The sequence below is a fragment of the Peromyscus eremicus genome, chromosome X (assembly GCF_949786415.1).
Source record: "Peromyscus eremicus chromosome X, PerEre_H2_v1, whole genome shotgun sequence".
Lineage (NCBI taxonomy): Eukaryota > Metazoa > Chordata > Mammalia > Rodentia > Cricetidae > Peromyscus > Peromyscus eremicus.
Window position 1 is genome coordinate 55916892 of NC_081439.1, and position 21936 is coordinate 55938827.

Here is a 21936-nt window from a genome sequence, read left to right on the forward strand (position 1 = left end):
CCCGACTGATGGAGGTCAGTCTTGAGATGGTGATACTCAAAGAGGGAGAAATCCATTGGTAATAAGGTTTTTGTTTTGTTTGTATTTAAGAAGAAGAAATCATAAGAAAGAAATAGAAAACATGAAACCAAACTAAATGGAAATTCTAGAAGTGAAAAGTGTAATATATAAAGTGAGAAATGAACTGGATGGACTTCCTAGTATAAAGAAATAAGAACGGGGTCAGGAACCTTGAAGGTAATAAAATGTCTATAATCCGAGCCCATCCTGGTGATACATGCCTGTAATCTCAACACTGGAGAGGCAGAGCCGGGAGACTTGAGAGCAGGAGGCCATCCAGGGCTCCTGAGAGGGACTGAGGCCAAACAAAAGGAGAAGAGATTGAAGAAAAATGGACGAAGCTCTGAAATCTGTAGGATGATATCCAAAGTCTGCTTTGCTTCTTTCTTCTTGTTACTCCTAAATCCCACCACAGTTCCCCCGTCAACGCGTGTGCGCGTACACACACACACACACACACACACACACACACACACACACACACACACGTTGACTAAATGAATGAACAGATGAGTGAATGGCAGCAAGTGATGGGGTTACCAACGTTTCTGGGATAAAAGCTTGCACTCTAGAAGCCCCAACAAGCCAGTCTCAGCCACCAATCCCCAGGATGCCAACTCAAGAGAAAAGTGACTAGCAGACAGCAGAGAAGGGGGTATTGCTGGGGTTCTGACATGAGATTCAAATTTCAATAGAAAGCAAAAGGTATGAATAACTAAGCAGGTCCCAGACAGAACTCACCCATCATTGTCTGGGTTGCAGTTGTCTGAGCTGTGAAATGTCTTCCATGGTTCCTTAAAAGACATCCATGGTGATTTGAATGCACCATCCTTGTCTGGATGCCTTCAGGATTTTCTCTTTATCTTCAGTTCTCAGCAATTTGACTATAGTGCAAACAGAGGTAGTTTTCTTCCTATTATGTTTGAGCTTTGCAGAGCTGGAATTTGTAAATCGGTACTTTTTGCCAAGTTAGAGAAGGAGTCAATCAGTATTTTTCTTCCAATAGTGTGTTTTAACCCTTCACACTCTATCTGGTAGTTCTGTCACGTATGTTTTGTTTTTGTAAAGTTGGAGAATTACGTGCAGGGCCTTAAACATGATAAGTAAGTGCTCTCCTACCAAGATAGCCTTGTTTAGGGAGCATCAGGCAGAGTGAGATTGTCTCAGAAAAAAAGAAAGAAAGAAGGAAGGAAGGAAGAGAAAGAGAGAGAGAGAAAGAGAGGGAAAGAAAGAAAGAAAGAAAGAAAGAAAGAAAGAAAGAAAGAAAGAAAGGAAGAAAGAAAGCAAGCAGGGAGGGAGGAGAAAGAGTGGAAGGAGTGAAGGGGGAGGGAGACAGAGAGCGAAAGATAGGCCCAGATGGGGAAGCACTTGTCTACCTCAGAATATACGGTTTAATGGAGTTCACTAGTAGCCAACAAGTAATTTCAGCATGATAAGGAAATCTGGAACAAGGTAGGAGAGTGTCAGGTCCAAAAGAAACTCGGGACAAATGGCTAACTGTGGTGCCTATTAGCATACCAAAGTGCGTGCTGCCCTCCAGGCTCACTCAGTACCTGTGGCTCTTCCCAGCTCTTCTCACCCCACCCCCTACCCTAAACTTCTCCAGCTCACGGGCTTCCCTCCCCCAGCTTCTCAGGCCCATATAAGCCTGTCATTTCGGCCATGCGCTCTCTTGACGCTCTTTTGTCTTCCTCTCTTGGCCCAACCCCCCCCCCCAGTCTCCTTTGCCCACACTCTCTTTGTCTTCCTCTCCGGCTCTTCCCCCAACCCCCCTCCCCAGCGCCATGGCCTGGTCCAGTCCGCTGACCCTGTTCAATGTACCACTTTCTGTCCCTGCCCTGGACTCTTCCAGAGGCCTCTGGCTGTCCTCTCCCTCATACCTACAATAAAAACCTGCCCCTCCACCGTACCTTGGAGTGGTCATGTCCTCAAGTTATAGGGAGAGTAAGGTATAGAAAAGAGGATCACTCAGTTGTTGGAACGGGAAACCGGAGGTGAGAAGGTTTATTCTCGAATGGACAAGTGTTGGACAGCTGCAATCAGTTCCCATGGAGACTGTCTTTTATAACAGATTTGTTCTGGGAAATAGCAGAACTTGTTTTGTTTTGTTTTGTTTTCAAAACTCCGCTTCAGCAAGATGTGAAAGAAAGAAAAGGCTATGGAAGCTCATTTGATTCCAGATATGATGAGGGAAGAAGGCCAGCAGGAGACTCCCCAGGAAGAATAGGTTGGCTCAATCATCTTCATGGCCTCAACCTTCCTCCAAAGGCTGGTGGATGAGGAAGGCGAAAGTCTGCTCAAAGCAGTGGACAGACATGCACATGCGCACATGCGTAGAAGGAAAGCATCAAGAGGTGAAGAGCCGCTCAGCGGGACAAGATGAAGGTGTATGTCTGAACAAGTATTGCTCTGTGTCGTCTCTGATGAATGAGGTTATGCTGGGAATTCCAGCTGCAGGATCTGGTCTGACTGACAGGCATTTCAATAAATGTACGTATTTGTCTCCTTATCTCCCCCCCCTCACCCCGGAGCTGAGGACCGAACCCAGGGTCTTGCCCTTGCAAGGCAAGCGTTCTACCACTGAACTAAATCTGCAACTTCATCCTTATCTTTTGTGTATAGTTAGTTTAGTAAACTATTTGTATGAACTGTTTACTAAAGTGTTGTTATAGTTTTAATAAATACTTTTAGGTTGCAAACTTTGATTTGTTGTCTTTATTTGATTAAATCCAAAATGTTTGAGTTGGAAGAAATAAGGATCACATATTCAGTCCTGGGGGGAAAAAAGAAAGAGAGAGAGAGAGAGAGAGAGAGAGAGAGAGAGAGAGAGAGAGAGAGAGAGAGAAGAAAGAAAGAAAGAAAGAAAGAAAGAAAGAAAGAAAGAAAGAAAGAAAAGAGGATCCAACTCAAACTTAGAAGGCTTCCTGGAAGAAGTGGCAGCTAAACTTAGATGTGAAGGATGAGTAACAAAAAGCTGAAGACAGAGAAATGACTAGGGGTTCCAGACACAGGGAACAGCAGATAAAGACTTCTAAGCGAGAGACAGATTCTTTTTATACAAGGTCTTACTGTGTTGCTCAGATTAACTTCAAACTTCTGGGTTTAAGAGACCCTCTTGCCTCAGCCTCCCAAGTACCTGGAAATAGAGGCACACAACATAAAACCTAGTAAGAAATTCATTTTTATCTGATGATATCTTTATTTTGTTTATTTTTGTTTGGGGCTTTTGTTTTGTTTTGTTTTTGGAACAGGGTTTCTTTGTGTAACACTCCTAGCTGTCTTTTTTTTTTTTTTTTTTTTTTTTTTGGTTTTTCGAGACAGGGTTTCTCTGTGTAGCTTTGCGCCTTTCCTGGAACTCGCTTTGGAGACCAGGCTGGCCTCGAACTCACAGAGATCCGCCTGCCTCTGCCTCCCAAGTGCTGGGATTAAAGGTGTGCGCCACCACCGCCCGGCTCCTAGCTGTCTTGGAACTCACTTTGTAGACCAGGCTGGCCTCAAACTCAGAGATCTGTCTGCCTCTGCCTCCCAAGTGCTGGGATTGAAGGCATGCAGCACCACCGCCCACCCGGTCTGTTTTTGGTCTTTGGGGAGAGGATTTCACTATGTAGTTCTGGATGACCTTGTACTCATGGCAATCCTCTTGCCTCAGCTTTCCAAGGACTGGCACTACAGGCATGGACCACCATGTCTGACCTGTATTTTCTTATTAGTATATTTTACAGCCCTTGGCATATAACAGATACTCAATTATTGGGCAAATGAAAGAATGTCTGATTCCAGAGTACTTTTTCTCTTTCTACTACATCAGGCTACCATCATGGAAAGGAAGTGCTCTGCTACCAAGCAAGTGCTCTACTGGTACATCATGGAGAGGAAGGGCCTGACTCTGCTACAAAATCCGTTATCGCTGTACTTCCTTAACTTACAGAGAGGAGGCGGAGATGCAGCTGCGCGGTACTGTTTGCTTACCATGTGCAAGGACCCTGGTCCAAATCCTCAGAACCAAAAATAAAATTACAGAAAAACCTACTAGTCACTGAAAAACGGAAGATATTTTCCACAGGTTCTCACTCTGTAATTACTCTGGCCTCAAACTCATGGCCTTGGTGTCTCAAGTGTAGAGACTGCGGGGGGACAATCTACATGTGCTTCATATCAAATGTTGCTATTTAATACTTTATGAACTCTTTTATTTTTTGGCTTTTGGGTTTTTGTTGTTGTTGTTTGAAGACAGGGTTTCTCTGTATAGACCTGACTGTCCTGGAGCTCACTCTGTAGACCAGGCTGGCCTCAAACTCAGAGATCCGCCTACCTCTGCCTCCCAAATGCCCGGATTAAAGGTGTGCACCACCACTGCCAACACCACCACCACCCGACACAAATTCTTATTCTAGGGCTGGCAAGATGGTTCAGCAGGTAAAGGTGTTTGCCACCAAACCTGGTGACCTGAAGGGAAGAACTGACTCCCATGAGTTGAGTTCTGACCTCCACATGTGGTACACACACACACACACACATACACACACACACACACACACACACACACACACACGTAAATGAATGTAAATAAAGAAGCTTCAAAATCTCATTTTAATACTTACTTCAAGTCCAATACCTAACAACAAAGAACTGATGAAACATCCAGCTGACAGAACGTATTATATACTATACAGGTATTAAATTTATATTTATGAAAACCAGCTTATCAGTAAATGGAAAAGACAAGAACACAAAATTGTATGTATAATGTGATTACAACAGTCATTCAAAATCCATACAGAATGAAAAACTAATCCCAGAAAAAAATACAAAAATGCAGGCCTGAAGAGATGGCTCAGCAGTTAAGTGTACTTACTGACTGCTCTTCCAGAGGACCCAGGTTCAATTCCCAGCACCCACATGGCAACCTACAACTGTCTGTAACTCTAAGACCTGACACCCTCACACAGACATACACGCAGGCAAAACATCAATGCAAATAAAAATAAAGAAATATTTTTAAAAAATACAAAAATGCTGTCTGTGGAGCTGAAGAGACGGCTCAGGGGTTAAGAGCGTGCACTACTATTGCAGAGGACCTGGATTTGAGTCTCAGTACCCATGTCAGAGAACTCGTAACTGCCTGTAAGTCCAACTCCAGCTAGACCTGACACTTCTGGCCTCCAAGGACACGTACAATCACATGCATATACCCAGACCAGATATATATATATATATATATAATTACAAATAATTTTTAAAATACTGACTGTAGTTTTCAACGGGTAGTATGAGTATGAATTTTATGTACATTATACTTTTTTTTCTTGGTTTTTTGAGACAGGGTTTCTCTGGTAGCTTTGTGCCTTTCCTGGATCTCACTCTGTAGACCAGGCTGGCCTGGAACTCACAAAGATCCACCTGCCTCTGCCCTCTGAGTGCTGGGATTAAAGGTGTGCGCCACCACCGCCCGGCCACATTATAATTTTTTCTTTAGTCAAGATGTACTACTTGTTCAGTAGAGGAAGGGACTTTGATTTTTAAAAGTTTAAAACATAAAGTAGGAGGGCCCTGGTACACCAAACCACTATCACAAGTTAAGTGGTGCTGTGTTTATGTCTTTAACTTACATCTGTTTTAAAATTTATTTATTCTTATTTTTTTATGTGCATTGGTGTTCTGCCATGGGTGTCTGGTCCCCTGGAACTGGAGCTACAGACAGTTGTGAGCTGCCATGTGAGTGTTGGGAATTGAACCTGGGAACTACTGAGCCATCTCTTCAGCCCCCTTAACTTATATCTTAATGGCCTGGTACCACTTACAGGTTAAGTGAGTGCATGATTTTATTGAAGGATGCTGTAAAGCTGGTCCCAGAGGGGGAAAAAAAAAGAACAGGGATCAGCAGTGGAAACTGCCAAAAGCGGAGGGAGAAAGGGACTAAGGAGAGATCAGAGAAGGTAAACATGAAAGAACAGGAAATGGGGGTGGGTTGGAAAGAGAAGAGGATAGGTACACTTTCATAGATCAATGCCCATATGAGAGGTGCTAGTAATGGATGTTTATTACAGGCATAGCCAGCAAGTTTCATGTATTTTATTGTCTGTATTAAGACTATATGTATCTATGTCTTTAAGCCTCTCCCTGTTCCTCCCAGGAGCAGGCTGTGTATTTCTTCAGCCCACGTGAGCTGTCATATCTGCCTGATACTACCAGCAAAGACCAACTGGACACTAGATCTGGACATTCCTGAGCCCACTCTGGGAGCAAATTGCATAACCACATGCCTGTGCGTGTGAGCTATAGCTTTTGCAGGCTATATGGAAGAGCCTGGAAACTTCTGGTGATAAAGGAGACCTAGATGGGGACTCAGGGAGCCCCAGAGGCACTTACAGAAAACAAAAAAGTACATCCGTGCTCTCTGGATCTAAACCCCGTTTATGACACACAACCAAACTACCTGAACAATGCTGACTCTCAGCCAAGACCATTTCTGTAAGATGTTTATACTTTTCTGTTGACTTTGGGACATACTCTGTCATCCTCAAAACTTTTAGTGAGCTAATGGAATAACTGCTGAGGGTTGGTTGAGTAAATGTCAAGTGAAGGTGTTGGGGTGAATTTCTACACAGAGTATAGTTATTTCCCAGAAAGACAGATGTTCCAGGAACCTTGTCTTTTCCATAGATAACACATCTTTTGACCCACAGAGAAGTCAGGAAAATAGAGACAATCCTAAAAATCCAGCATGTACAAGGACAAGACAAGATCTTAGTGTCATTGCCCTGACCTTTAGAAGGTATTGCAATTGTCTCAGAGTTCTGATGACTCAACTTATAAAAGAATTTTACCTTTACCATCCAGCAAGAAAGCTACAGGTGGCCTAATTTAGATTTTAAAAATCAGCAGCCAGGTGTGTTGATACCTGCCTGTAATCCTGGTACTGAGATACCGGTAGGGGGATCAGAAGTTTGAAGTCATCCTCAGCCATGTAGTGAGTTTGAGGCTAGCCTGGGCTACAGAAGATCCTGTATCACAGAAGAAAGCCTGCAGCCTCTCAGTTGCACTGACCACATTTTAAGTATCCACTGGTGACATGTGCTCACTTGGCTAGCTTCTTGGACAATACAGATACGGAGCATTTCCATCTTCACAGACACTTGCCCTGAAAAGCACTGTGAATCTAGACGTTCAAAATCATCATCTCAGGACCAAGTCTCTGCATCTGCGTGAAGAGGGCTTTCATTTTTCTCACTTGTCTCTTTGCACTGGTGTGTGCAGAGTGGTAAGGAGGCAAGCCAGACAACTTAACAGATAAGCCCTCTTGCCATAATGGAAAAAGTAAGAATTCATTTGGAAGTAGCTAAATAATATACGGCATATTCACTAAATGGAATATAACAAAGGTTAAAGGGAACAAACTAGATGTATCAATAAAGATAGACTTCAAAAGTATCTGTATGGGAGGGGAACAAGTTGCTAAATGTAATCATTGTTGCAAAGAAAAACACAAAATAGCTATAGTTTGAAAGTGTTGGAAACGTATTGCCCAGAAAGATAGTTTTCAAAGATGAGACCTTGGGAAGCAAACAGGTTGGGAGGCCTCTGCCTTCAGGAATGGACTAAAGCCATTATCATGACAGTCTCTTTGACATTATGGGAGTGGCGACCTTACAAAGGCTGAGTGCCTTCCCTGTCCCTCCTGAGTGCCCTCGTGTCTTGTGACCCCTTCTGCCGCCGCCGCCGCCGCCACCTTATGGTACAACACAAAGGCCCTCTCCAGTCTTTGATCTTGGATGTTTTAGCCTTTAGAACGGTGAGACAAAAAAAAAAAAAACAAAAAAAAACTTCTACTATTTAGAAATTACTGAAACTGTGATGTTCTGATCCAAGCGGTAGAGAATGTACTGAGACAACATTACCACATGTCTCCCTGTGTAAGAGTAGACGTAGAAGGGCTGAACACTTGTCCCGCATGCATGAGGTTCTAGAAGTACATTAACAGTGCTCTAAAAATAAAAGCAGGTAAACTTGTGACAGGAGTTACTTCAGGGAGGAGGGGATGGAAAGGTCTGTGTGCTACAGGGCCAAAGGGGCTTTTAGTTTTCTTCTGTAACGATCACATTCGTGCATACTTGGGTGATTACAATGATCAAAACGGGACACAAATTGGTGTGAGCAGAAATATGTAAAAGTATAATGAGAAAGCCGGGCGGTGGTGGCACATGCCTTTAATCCCAGCACTTGGGAGGCAGAGCCAGGCGAATCTCTGTGAGTTCGAGGCCAGCCTGGTCTACAAAGCCAGTTCCAGGAAAGGCGCAAAGCTACACAGAGAAACCCTGTCTCAAAAAACCAAAAAGTATAATGAGAAAAACAAGGGAAGCTCGCTAACCTTAGTGATCATTGTGTTAAAATGCAGGATTGTAGTTAGATTCTTCATTTTCATTACTTAAAAAGAAAAAAAAACCCTTTGCACTTTGCACTGTAATGTTTACATAATGAAAACATTTAAAGAAGAAAGTCAACCTGGCTTTATGCTACTAACATAGTTATCTTACTGTATAAGAGGTACGGTTCTGTTCATCTTTAATTATTATTACTGTTGGGGGACGCACAGAGACCCAGAGAACAACTCTGTGAAGGACCTCTCTCCTTCCACCTTTACGTAGGTTCTGGGGATTGAACTGCAAGAGCTTTAACTGTTGAACCATCTCACTGGCCTTAGGTACAGTTGTTAACGAAGAGATCGGTTCTGGCACTCGGTTAGTGCTAGAAATAACAACTCCACATCATTCAAGTAAAACAATTTGTATCGTCCTTGGTGACAGGCTCCAAAATTCAATTGGTCAATAGAAAACCCACTCTGTAGTTAATCCGTACTGGCAGGCACAGTGGAACACTACGACTCCTAAAACCAGAGCTTCCATTGGAACATTTTGAAACTTCCCTTTTAGACACAGACCATGTGACTGATTACGGGCTTTGCAAACAGTTCAGATAAAAAATAAAATCTCTCCTTTGTGGCGTGAAACTCAGTTCAAAAGCTACTCCCTAAAAAAAAAAAAAAAAAAAAAAAAAAAAAAAAAAAAAAAAAAAAAAAAAACCAATCTGGCTTTACCTGCACCCTACCTCCATGGGGACATGAGGCAAACTTCCATGCAGGCAACAACACTAAGTGGGGCTTCTCAACTTTCAAGCCAGAATGGTAACCCTGTCACCAGACCACCTGTTCATCTGACTTCCAAAGCATATGGATCCTGACTCAGTCAACAACGGGGAGCACCACTGCGTCTGGCCTTCACCAGAGAATAAATGGAAGTTGGCTTCTGAAGAGTCCGTCAAATGCCTGCCTCTGAGAAGAGATATTTATGGGATATATTGTAAGGGACACTCTATCCATCCACTCCTTTAGGTGGCATTTTAAGTTGTGTCCTCAGATCAAGTTAGAGCACCAGAAGGTTACATGCCTGAACCATCTGAGCTTAGTCCCAGCAGCAGTGTTTCAATGTCCTGCCCTGGCTTTCAACCAGGGGTAGTTATGAGAAAGTAATATGGAAATCTCTTCTGTGCGTTAGTAAACTGCTGCTAAGGACATTGTCCCCTATGTTAATCCCACAAGAGATATTTCTTATAGAATTTAGTGCCAGCAATGGACCATTATGTAGCTGTTAGGAATTATAATTATGGAAGACTAAACGTGAAAACCTGTTTATGATGTATTCATAGAAAAAAGCAGGACACAAGCTGGTATATAGACTCTAATTGCAGCCATGTAAAATTATACGTGCCTGTGGACAAAGACTGAAAGCTGATAGGCAAAGACAAAATTATACGAGGGCGATGGGATTGTAAGTATTTTTGTTTTCTAAAAACAATTTTGTTTGCTCTAGCTCGTCTTTTCCAATTGGGAAAAAAAAGACACTGGTGACAGAAAACTCTCCCCCTCCCCCCCCCACTTGCCCTCTCCCTCCCTCTCCCTCTCCCTCCCTCTCCCTCTCCCTCTTCCCACTGGTTAAGGAATGCTTATCTTCTTTCTTCCTGAGAAGACTTGTGCAGTTTGCTGCATACCTCCTTCCCTTAACCACCCCAGAAGGTGAATTTCATGTTCAATCATTGCACAATGGGTCCCTGCTCCTATGCCTCGGATTTCTAAGTAAGGACTGTGTACTCTTCTTCGAATCCCTGGAACATTCTGCCTCTACAAAGAGGCAGAATTCAAAGCAGTTCCCCTAGTTTAAAAGCTACACACAGAAGTCAGTGAGACCCTTTGTTTGTTTGATTGATTGTTTAGTTTTTTTCTTTTTTGAGACAGGGCTTCTCTGTGTAGCCCTGGCTGTCCTGAAACTCTCTATGTAGTCCAGGCTGGCCTCTAACTCACAGAGATCCGTGCCTAAAATCAATTATTTTTTAATTAAAAAAAAATTCTGAGCCGGGTGTGGTGGTGCACGCCTTTAATCCCAGCACTCGGGAGGCAGAGACAGGCTGATCTCTGTGAGTTCGAGGCCAGCCTGGGCTACAGAGAGAGTTCCAAGACAGCCAGTGCTGTTACACAGAGAAATCCTGTCTCAAAGGAAAAAACTTTTTGTCTGCCTATCATTTCCAATGTATCTTAACCAAAGTTATGAACATACAACAGTAAACTAGTATCCTATCATATCCAGGTCTTTTCCTGTAAGTTTAAAGTATGAGCATGTGTTCATGTTCTGTAAACCCTTCCTGTCATTTTTTTTCTGTGCTACACATAAAATCCATAGGCCTCACACATGTTAAGCAAGCACTCTCCAACTAAGCTATGGAACTCAGTTTTTCTTTTTCCTATTTTTTTTTTTGTGTGTGTGTGTGCTCACAACTACCTCCAGTTTTAAATAGAAGGAAAAATAAACAAATAGAAAAAAACAAAACAGCTAGCGTTGTGGCTCCTACCTGTAATCATAGCACTTGGGAGGTGGAGGCAGGAGATCACCAGTTTAAGGTCTTCCTCAGCTACCTACTGAGTTGCAGGCCAGCTTGAGTCATATGAGAACTTGTCTCAAAAAGAAAAGAAAAACCCCACCTGGAGCTAGAGAGATAGCTCAACCATTAAGAGCACTTGCTGCTGTTGTAAAAGACCCAGGTCCCATTCCCAGCACCCACATGGAGGTTCACAACCTCTCATAACTCCCGTCCCTTTCCTTACTCTATAGGCACCAAGCACACATACATATGTACAGGCAAAACACTCACACATAAAATTAATAGATGAAATTTTTTAGCAAAAGGAAAAGGAAACAGAAGGAAGGAAGGAAAAAAGGAAAGCAGGAAGAAAATAGTAATAGCATTTAGCTTATTTAGTTGCATATATTAAGTTAGATAATTTGTAATGCACTTAGCAAAGGCTCAATACTTAATATAATCCAGTAAATATTACTTATTAATATTAGTGTAACTTGCATTATGTTTTTTGTTTTGTTTTTGTTTTTGTTTTTTTCGAGACAGGGTTTCTCTGTGTAGTTTTTGGTGCCTGTCCTGAATTTCACTCTGTAGAGCAGGCTGGCCTCGAACTCACAGAGATCCACCTGGCTCTGCCTCCCGAGTGCTGGGATTGAAGGCATGTGAAACTGCCACCCGATGTAACTAATATTATTTCTGAACTGGCTCTTAACATGATAAGGATGACAACTTTCCCTGTGATTACTGGCAAAATCCTTTAGAAATTCAAGTGAGGTTTTCAGAGCTGAATAGGGTAACAGAAAGGTAGAGAAATGTTTGTCTTCATTCACATTAATACAGCCAGTTTGGCAGCAGGCTTAGGGGTGGCACTCAAGTAGAAGAGTGGGCAGTGGCAGCAGTGACAGAGGCAAGACAGCCCAAGCTCTGTGACCTTCAAGAGAAAGAGAGAAAAAGTAACAAATGAGATCAGTTTGAGAGCACAGATTACAAGACAAAAGCCTTGGACTCCCAAGTCCTGCCACATCTGCTCATCACTCACCACAGCCTCCCGTTGGTCCTCTCTCCTCTCCTCCACCTCCTCCATTTTCCACTGCCACCTTGCTGACTCTCCATGACTATGTTTGTGTTTGTTTTTGTTGTGTTTGGCTGGTTGGGTTTTGCTTGGTTGGTTTGTTTGAGGCAGAGTCTCCCTGTGTAGCTCTGGTGGGTCTGGAGCTAGCTATGTAGACCAGCTTAGCCCTGAACTTGCAGTAAGTGATCTTTTTTGCTTCGGCCTCACAAGCACTGAGGTTGCAGACATGTCGGCTTGACTAACGTTTCTTCTAACACTCCCACAGCAATAAGTTATCCTGACCTTCGTAGCCTCAAAGTCATGGGGTTTTTTTTCTTTATCATTCCACCAATCCTTTTACTCATCCTCCTCAAACATCTGGCTCTACAGCATATTCACATGTTACACACACACACACACACACACACACACACACACACACAGTTTAAAGAACACCTGATTTTCTTTTCACCAGGCATTGGTGGTACATGCCTCTGATCCCAGCACTTGGGAGTCAGAGCAGGAGGATCTCTGTGAGTTCAAGTCTGGCCTGGTCTACAGAGCAAGTTCCAAGACAGCAAAGGTTATACACAGAAAAACCCTGTCTCAGAAAAGAAAAGAAAAGAAAAGAAAAGAAAGAAAGAAAAAAACGTATTTTATTTTATTTTATTTTTTTTAGTTAACTGTATAAGTGCTGGAAAAAATGGCCTATTACACTAGGACTTGAGAGGTGGAAGCAAGATGATCAGCAGTTCAAGGCCAGCCTGGGTTTGTTACACGAGATTCTGTTTCCAAAAAGCAAAAGAGGAAGTAGCGGGAGAAAAATATATACAGCAATAATTCAAGAGGTAAATAAATTAGAGTCTCTCTAATCTTGCTGTCTAGCAGAAAAATTGCAATATGACCAGGCCAAGAAACAGGTATTTATTTAAAAGTTGTTAACTGTCTAAGTGTAATATATAACTCTTGATCCTATTAATTCACTCATTCATTTGGCCAACATTAACTGTGACCCAGAGCTGAGATCACAGATTCACAAGACTTGTTTCTGCCCCCAGGGGCTCACAGTTTATTATAAGACACAGACCAGAACACAAACATGCCCTGCAGCTATATATCATGAGCTTGCCAGAGCTGCTTTAAGGGAAGGCAACAACCAGCTGCACCAGAGGAAAACATGAAACAATGGATGGGATTTTTCCCCAAATGGAGACTTGAGGGAGGGAGGATGACAGATCAACCACTTGATCTCTGAGACCACCAGCATTTTCATCTGTAAAATGGGTATAAGAGCAGTATCTACCTTGCAGGGTTGTGTGAGCAGTGAGCTAACATTTGTGTGGTGGTTTGAATATGAATGCCCCCCCATAAGCTCATCTATTTGAATGCTTAGTCACCAAGGAATTGCACTATTGGAAACTGTTTCATTAGAAGGATTAGAAGGTGTGTCACTGTTCAAGGAAGTGTGTCACTGAGGATGTCACTTTGAGCCCAAGCTATGCCCAGTGTCACACACTTTCTAGATCTGCAGACCAGGATGCAGCTTTCAGTTACTGTTCCAGAACCACAAGTGCCACCATGGTCCCCGCCACAATAATAATGGACTCCTCCGAAACTGTAAGTAAGCCTCCAATTTTCGTAAGTTGCCTTGGTCATGGTGTCTCTTCACAGCAATAGAACAGTGACTAAGACAATTGGTAAAGCGATTAGACTGGTACATATTTTAGCTGTTAATTACCAGGTGTTTCTTAGAAAGGTAATCTTGTTGGTAACAGAAAACAAACTGTAGTGGAGGTAGTGGGGGTGATGAATGAAAGGAGGTCCAGTTAAGATGATAATGCCATTTAAATGCAGAGATTGTTGTTTTGGGGTTTTGTTTGTTTGTTCAAGAGCTCAGGGTGTCCTGGAACTCACTATGTAGACCAGGCTGCCCTCTCACACAGTGATCTGTCTGTCTCTGCCTCCTGAGTGCTGCAATTCAAGGCGAGCACCACCATGCCAAGGCCCTTAAACGCAGTCATAATGTCTCCATTTGGAATCTGGAAGCAGCAAGTTACAGAAATGGAAAGGTGACCGGCAAGTGTGCTTAGGAAGGTTATGTAGACCCGGGACAGCTGCTAACCAAGCTCAGAGGTTAAGAGTAGCTAGAGGGTAGGAGTGAGTGCAGGAAGAGATTTCTGAAAAAGTTCAGTTGGGGATCTGTTGAATGAGAAGCTGTTGAAGATCGGGAAAAGGAGAATATCAATATTTCTGAGGAGGCCGACGGAGGAAACTGGCTAGAGATGTGTGTCTGTGTACTGCACATGGAGAGTATCACCACCAGTTAACACCATTTGTCACGTTATACAAGTTCCCCACTCAACTCCCTAGCGTTAATGTATCTTATTTTCTAATCAGTTCCCTACTTGTTGATACTCTCCCTGCTTTTTATAGGGACAATACTTTTCATTTTGCTTTCTTAACTGAAAACGGGAAAGTCTAGCGTCTCTCAAAACCGTCACTTGGGCGACCCCGAAACTCGAGGGAGTGGGTGGTAAGGGAAGGAATGAGGAAAATTATTTTTAAGAAAAGAAAAAGAGTCCGGGACGACCTCTAATCATTAAAGTTCCACCTCCCCATATCCTGCCACGCGCCGCGGTCCCGCTGCCGATATCGGACTCCTGGTCGCATGGTAGGACGGGAGATGTAGTCCTCGAGACCGACCTGGGTGGCACGACCGAAGAACTCGGTTTCCCAAGTGGCTCTCGAGGCGCGTGCGCAGATGGCTGCCCTGGCGAGTGGTAAACAGAGACGTCAGGCGGGGGCTGCTGCTTGGAGCAAAACAAAAGGGAAACCCGGGGGGCGGGGGGTGGGGGGGTCCGATAGGGGATTCAGTACGGGAAAAGGGGAGTCTGGGGCCGCGGGAACCTTGACCCTATCAAGAGTGACCTGGAGGGAAGAGGCGGGGGGAGGGGGAGCCAGGGGAGGGACAAGTGACGCCGGGAGCGGGGCGTGGGGGAGGGCAGCGATCCGGGTGGAGGAAATTTGGGAGGAGTGTCCGGGGGGCAGCAACTTGAAAGGGGGAGGGAACTTCGCTGAGACGTTCGGTGATGGGAGCGCAATGTATGAGGGGATATGGTGCCTCAGGTTTAAAAGAGCAGGAAGCTGAGTGAGAGGGTGCAGAAAGTGCCTTCGCTTGGCGGAGGTTACAGGTGGTGCCTCAGAGTAGCGCTCTGAGGCTGCAGCCTGTAGTCGGGAAGGAGATCCGAGAACTGAGTGGAAGGGACAGTTTGGGGTCTAGAATCCTGAGAGGAGGGAGAAGTTCGTGACTTTCTGAGAACTGGCAGGAATGTGCCTCCTGGCCCTCGTTGCTTCCCCACTGAGGGGAGGCATGGTGAGGGACTGTGGCAGGCTCCACTGAACACTGAGCTGCAGAGGTTCAACTCTACGTATGGATCCAGAGAATAAGAAGTCAGCCACAGAGGCTGCCGCGATCATAGACCTCGATCCCGACTTCGAACCCCAGAGCCGTCCACGATCCTGCACCTGGCCCCTTCCTCGACCAGAGCTCGCTACGGAGCCACCAGAACCGTCCGAGGTGGAGCCAGATCTGGGACAGAAGGTACACCCGGAGGGACACTCCGAACCAATCCTGTTGCCCTCTCGGCTCCCAGAGCCGGCAGGGGGCCCCCAGCCGGGAATCCTGGGGGCTGTTACAGGTCCTCGGAAGGGAGGCTCCCGCCGGAATGCCTGGGGAAATCAGTCATATGCAGAACTCATCAGCCAGGCCATTGAAAGCGCCCCGGAGAAGCGGCTGACACTCGCCCAGATCTACGAATGGATGGTCCGCACGGTGCCCTACTTCAAGGACAAGGGTGACAGCAACAGCTCGGCAGGATGGAAAGTAAGTATGACTCCCTTACCTCCACTCCATCCACCCTTGGACCCCTCTGATTACTCTCCCTCCGGGGGGCCCCGTTACCGCCTCTCCACTCCGTTGGGAAGCCCAAAGATCCACCTTCAGTCCAGTTAGACAAACATTTACTTAGTACATAGTATATGCCACACTCTGAGCTTGAAGCGGGAGGATCAGCGATGAATAAGACACTGTCCCTGCTCTGAGGAAAATCGAATTCTCTACTCGCTACTCAGCACTTTGGTTTGAGCTGCTCCAAACATTTATTCCCACAGAGAAGTCTTTATCCTATGTACAGCAGGAACTGTGTGGATTCTCCACCCGCACCTAGCCTTCCCTCCTCCCTCACCCCCCACCCAACACCTTTTGGCCCATTCCTGCGGGATTACTCGGATTCCCTGCTTGCCTCCCAATACCTCAGTGAACAGGAACTGTTATAGGATTGCTCTGCCCAAGAGGGAGTCAGCGGTGAAGAGAGGGGAAAGTGGTTGGTATCCATGAGGAAAGGTAGCTGATATTGTGCACTAAGGAAAAAGGCTGTGAACCGCTGTCTGCCTCAGTTTACCTTCTGCTATCGAGAATTCTTCCCCCTAAGGAGCTATCCAAACTCTTAGGAAAGTCTTTGTTGGTGAGGAATACTACTCACGAGAAAGGAGGTATCGTATAACTCTGATTTTAGAGCCCAGGTTGAGGGTTCTCTTGGTCTTCCTTGAAGAAACTGGGAAGATCTCAAACGATAACTGAAAAAATTGCCAGAGAAATACAGGCTCTAATGACAAAATTAAGGAATCAGAGTTCGGCCCGTGTCAGTGTCTTGTACCTCGGTAGGTGGTTAGGATTAGTGTGCCAAGTACAGAGGACAGAATGGACAGAGGAGCTTCCCATAGATGCTGAGAGTGAGGGAGCGGATCTGCAGTATGCGTAGGGGCCCGACAGAACAGAAGATGGGACAGCTGACTGAGACCCTTGGCACTATTTCTGGGTAGACTGCCATGCCGCAATCTCAAGCTCACAAAGAGCTCCCCTCCTTGGACCCAGCCTGCACAGCTGTTTTCTTTTCTCTTAAGTTGATTTTCCAGGGTAGAATGACCACGAGTTGCTTGTTAGACTGTGGGAGGAGTCCCTCCTTATGATTTACGCTTAACACGGCCTTTATAGTTTATGAGATCTTCTTTTTTTCTTTTGGTTCTGGGAACCAGGGCAGTGCGGTTGCCATTAAGCTGAATCTATAACCCGTGAAATAATTTTTAGATTTGTTTTTCATTTTGTTAGTCTTTGTGGCAGTTCTGAGAGCGTTTCGCATCTGAGGAAATGAAGGCACTGGAGGTTAGGTACTTGGCCTACTATGAGGATGAGGACTTGAATGCAAGTTTTGCTACAGAACCTGTTTCTCTAAGGAAAGCGTGGCTTGCTTTCATTGCCAAACCTAGTCAGACGGGGGTCTAGAGCTTCCAAAGCCCCCAGCAGGAAGCTTCACACTTCCCTGGTGTTGTGCCAAGGTCACTCCCACCCCACCAGGGGGCGGCACTCACTTGAACAAGAACGCTTACGTTAGGTGGCTTAGTGAGCAGTTTATCCAACCCCCACCCCCACCCCCACCCTCCGGTCACACACACACCTCAAACTGTTCTGCACCTGGGAACTGACCTTTCCTACTTGCTTTTTCCAAGGCCTGAGGGAGAAGGGATGTGCATGGAAGTGTAGCTCAGTAGTTAATCCCTTGCACAGCATATGTGAGTCTCTGGGCTTGAACCACCACCCACCCTGCGCGCACGTGCACGCGCCTCAGCCCCACCCACATACACACACACACACACACACACACACACACACACACACACACACGAGCACGAGCACGCGCACACGCACGCACGCACGCACGCACTCACTCACTCACACACTCCAGTAGACCCAGAATTAGAGAAAAAGAAGGGAAGAAATCACGGAGCTAGAAGACATAATGCTTCTCGGTTACTAAGAGCCCATGGTGAGTGGACGGGCCCGGGAAGGCAAGGAAGTCTTTCACTAAAGAACCCTGGCACAAGAGCTGATCAAGCCATGCTCTTCAAGACAAGGGTTGCCCTTTTACCATTCCGGTAGAAATGGTTTCTCGCTGTCTAGAGCCTCAGTTTCTTAGTGGTTCCTATCATATCTCAGCTTCCTCCTGAATTTATTTCTAAACTAAAGAGCTCTGTGTGGCAGGTCAAGTGACCTTTACGATAGAGATTTATGCTCAAAATCTTAGAAGACTGGGGGGGGGGGCTGGGAAGGAGGTAGGGAAGTGATGGGCGGTGGGGGCAGACAGCATATACCAACCAGTAAAAACAAGCAGCACCAGAGGCTCAAGAAGTGTCAGCCTCCATCTCGTACCCTGGACTACTAGAGGAAAAAAGGTATATTAATCTACAGGTCACCAGTGAAGAAGAATGAATATTAGATAGGGTCCAATACCCAAGGCACCCAAGAGCTGCCAGAGCCTCAAGGAAAACCTCACTATAGACATCTAGGGGCTACCTACGGGTTGGACAAGTATTGATTATGTATTGTGTACCTGATATGCTGTGGCCTTGGCACTCTGAGGGGGCACTATTGGGTACAGTGGGACTGGAGGGCATTGCCTGTGCCTTTGGTACTTACAGTTGACAAGACTAATTACATGAAACCATAAACCACACCATATAGATTGGGTAAAACTGGGAAACAGATAAAAAAAATACTATACAAGAAATTTGGCTATGGAAGATAAGCAAACACTTTATTAAAAGGCATAGGAGGCCGGGCGGTGATGGCGCACGCCTTTAATCCCAGCACTCGGGAGGCAGAGCCAGGCGGATCTCTGTGAGTTCGAGGCCAGCCTGGACTACCAAGTGAGTCCCAGGAAAGGCGCAAAGCTACACAGAGAAACCCTGTCTCGAAAAACCAAAAAAAAAAAAAAAAAAAAAAAAAAAAAGGCATAGGATTTAAGCTTGGCCTCCAGTAGAATTTAGAGAGGGAAATATCTCCCTAAGAAAAGGGGACAGAGAAATCACACCTCATGAAAGTATTGAGTGTGTAGAAATAAGGCTGGGTGAGATCCCTTTTTTTCCCCATGTTTTGAGAACAGGGTCTCTCTATATAGCTCTGGCTGTCCTGGAACTCACTCTGTAGACCAGGCTGGCCTCGAACGCACAGAGATCCACCTGCCTCTACCTCCTGAGTGCTGGGATTAAAGGCTTGGCTTGGGATCCAATCTTAAGAGTTATCTGGCTGACCTAAAGGCCTAGTGGAGAGTGGAGTACCAGCTGTACTGAGCTTCTAGCCCTCTAGTCTATTCAGAGAATTGGCCCAAGTCAGGACATTCCTGAGCTGGTATGGCCACCAGCCTGTATTCTCCACCCAAGCCTGCACATGAGAGAAGGAATGGTGCTCTGGAATGCTTTTTCCCATCAGAGCCTAGTTTTTCTAGGTCGAGTACTCCCCCATGCCCACCAACCCAACACTGCACCCGGAGATTTGGGAGGAGCTTTTCTGGGGTAGATAGTGGCTCTCCCTGGAAAGTAGGTTGTTACTTTGTATCTCTTGTGAGAAGTCTGGAGGAGACACTGAGTTTAGGAACTGTGTATAGTTTCTTCTCCCCCACCACACTCTAGTCTTTCCCGTCCTTCCGGGATTTGACTTTTGCTATTTCCCAGCCTCCCCTTAGACTAGACTGCTGGCCACCCACCTCCCCTACATGTAGCTCATGCCCCTTTTCTACACCTCTGTCCCATCCAGAATTCCATCCGTCACAACCTGTCCTTGCACAGCAAGTTCATCAAGGTTCACAATGAGGCCACCGGCAAGAGCTCTTGGTGGATGCTGAACCCCGAGGGCGGCAAGGGTGGCAAGGCACCCCGCCGCAGGGCTGCCTCCATGGATAGCAGCAGCAAGCTGCTCCGGGGCCGCAGCAAAGGCCCCAAGAAGAAACCATCTGTCCTGCCAGCTCCACCTGAAGGCGCCACTCCAAGGAGCCCTCTAGGCCACTTTGCCAAGTGGTCGAGCAACCCTTGTTCTCGAAATCGGGAAGAAGCTGATGTGTGGACCACTTTCCGTCCACGAAGCAGTTCAAATGCTAGCACTGTCAGCACCCGGCTGTCCCCAATAAGGCCGGAGTCTGAGGTGCTAGCAGAAGAGGAAATGGCAGCCTCAGCCAGCAGCTACTCAGGGGGTGTCCCTCCCACCCTCAGTGAAGATCTGGAGCTGCTGGATGGGCTCAATCTTGCATCTCCCCATTCCCTGCTGTCTAGGAGCAGTCTCTCTGGCTTCTCTTTACAACATCCAGGGCTTGCTGGCCCCTTACAGAGCTATGGTGCCTCCCTCTTTGGTCCACTAGATGGGCCTCTATCAGCAGCAGAAGGGTGCTTTTCAAGCTCCCAGTCTCTAGAGGCCTTGCTCACCTCTGATACACCACCACCTCCTGCTGATGTTCTCATGACCCAGGTAGATCCTATTCTGTCTCAGGCTCCCACACTTCTGTTACTGGGAGGAATGCCTTCCTCTAGCAAGCTGGCTACTGGAGCTAGCCTATGTCCTAAGCCGCTAGAGGGTCCAGGTCCCAGCAACCTGGTTCCCACCCTTTCTGTGATGGCACCCCCTCCAATGATGGCAGGTGCTCCCATCCCGAAGGTTCTGGGAACCCCTGTGCTCCCATCTCCTACTGAAGCTACCAGCCATGACAGAATGCCTCAGGATCTCGATCTTGATATGTACATGGAGAACCTGGAGTGCGACATGGATAACATCATCAGTGACCTCATGGATGGTGGCGAGGGACTGGACTTCAACTTTGAGCCAGGTATAGCATCCCCTGATCACTACAGCATCTCTGTTCTTGAGTGCTCAGCTAGCTAATTCTATGATCTGAGCCACAGAGAGCCGTACAGCTGATAACAGGAGCTCCTGGGGAGTTGGAGGGAGGATGTCGTATTAGAATAGCATCACTTCTAAGGGGGACTTCTCGGCTCCTCATCACAGAAGGGGGAGCTGTGTGGAGGGGAGGGAGTGCCTCTGCTTGCAATGAGTCTGGATAGTGCTCCAAATGAATCTTTTATCTTGTTCTCCATTTCTTTTTCCTCACAGATCCCTGAGTCACAGCCAGAAGCTTTGTCCCCTGCTTCAGATTCAGAGGTGGAGCCAGGCCTGTCCTTATCTACTTCTTCCCCTTGAGCCTTCCTCAGGAGTTTGGGACCCTGCTTTCGAGCTAGGGTTAGGTGGTCCCACACATGACATGGGGAAATCATAAAGATAAAGCTATGCCATGTGGGGATTATGGAGGAGGGTGATGAGAGGAAGGAGGGAAGAGGGCTTATTCTCACTGTGCCAATTAGGGGTTAATTATGGCCCTTTCTCAGGAGCCATCATTGATTTCCCCATTCCCACCTCCTAGGCCTTGGAGCAGGGGCCAGCAATGCTGTTGGAAATGTGAAGTCACCAGTGGCCTTATTACCCTGCCTTTGGGAGCAGGATTATTATTTTTTTTTGTAGAGAGTCTTACTAGAGCTGGGCCAGGCTAGGTTGAGCCTGGATTTTTATGCAGTGGGGTGGGGGTGGGGGTGGGGGGCTAGGGGACCTAGAAGGGCCAAGTTTTGAGCACTGGAGTGGTTCACCAGGCCAAATCACTTTTGGAAGGATGCAGATAACAGACAGGCTTTTTATAAACTTTTAAAGAAATAGAAACACAAATATAGAGATTTTTAACAGTGGTGAGGTGCTAGTAATGGGGAGACTGCTGTTTTTCTTTCTGAAGGCCTTGTCATAGTGACATGATACAAACACTACATATTCTAGGAGGGAGACACAGGAAGCTGGGGAGGGGTGGGTAGCAAAAGTGACCAGAGGGAAGCCCACCCTTTTTGGACCAGGTCTAGAAAAGTCTCTGTGCATACGTAGGTTAGAGTTTAAGGAAAGAAACCTAAGCCAGGCCCCGACATTTATGTCCACTTGTGCCTAGAAGAGGGTGCTGTTGCGGGGCCAGCACACTCTTGTTTGACCAGTGTGGGTTGTTAGT

The 21936-nt window shown here is 46.0% G+C and overlaps 1 protein-coding gene and 1 pseudogene across 1 annotated transcript; both read left to right on the forward strand.

The window, feature by feature from the left end:
- The first annotated feature begins 1156 nt into the window (after positions 1-1156).
- LOC131900042 (selenoprotein K-like) lies at positions 1157-2397 on the forward strand (annotated as a pseudogene).
- Positions 2398-15003: 12606 nt separating this feature from the next.
- Foxo4 (forkhead box O4) lies at positions 15004-21464 on the forward strand. The gene is made up of 3 exons (XM_059250060.1): positions 15004-15899; positions 19665-20724; positions 21009-21464. The coding sequence occupies exons 1-3, from the start codon at positions 15447-15449 to the stop codon at positions 21014-21016; spliced, it is 1521 nt and encodes a 506-aa protein (XP_059106043.1). The 5' UTR covers positions 15004-15446; the 3' UTR covers positions 21017-21464.
- Positions 21465-21936: the final 472 nt, after the last annotated feature.

Bases quoted from the DNA above. Each gene is read 5' to 3' on its own strand.
- Foxo4 (XM_059250060.1), top strand. From the start codon at position 15,447: ATGGATCCAGAGAATAAGAAGTCAGCCACAGAGGCTGCCGCGATCATA. The intron at 15,900-19,664 runs GTAAGTATGACT...TGTCCCATCCAG, and splicing joins ACAGCTCGGCAGGATGGAAA to AATTCCATCCGTCACAACCT.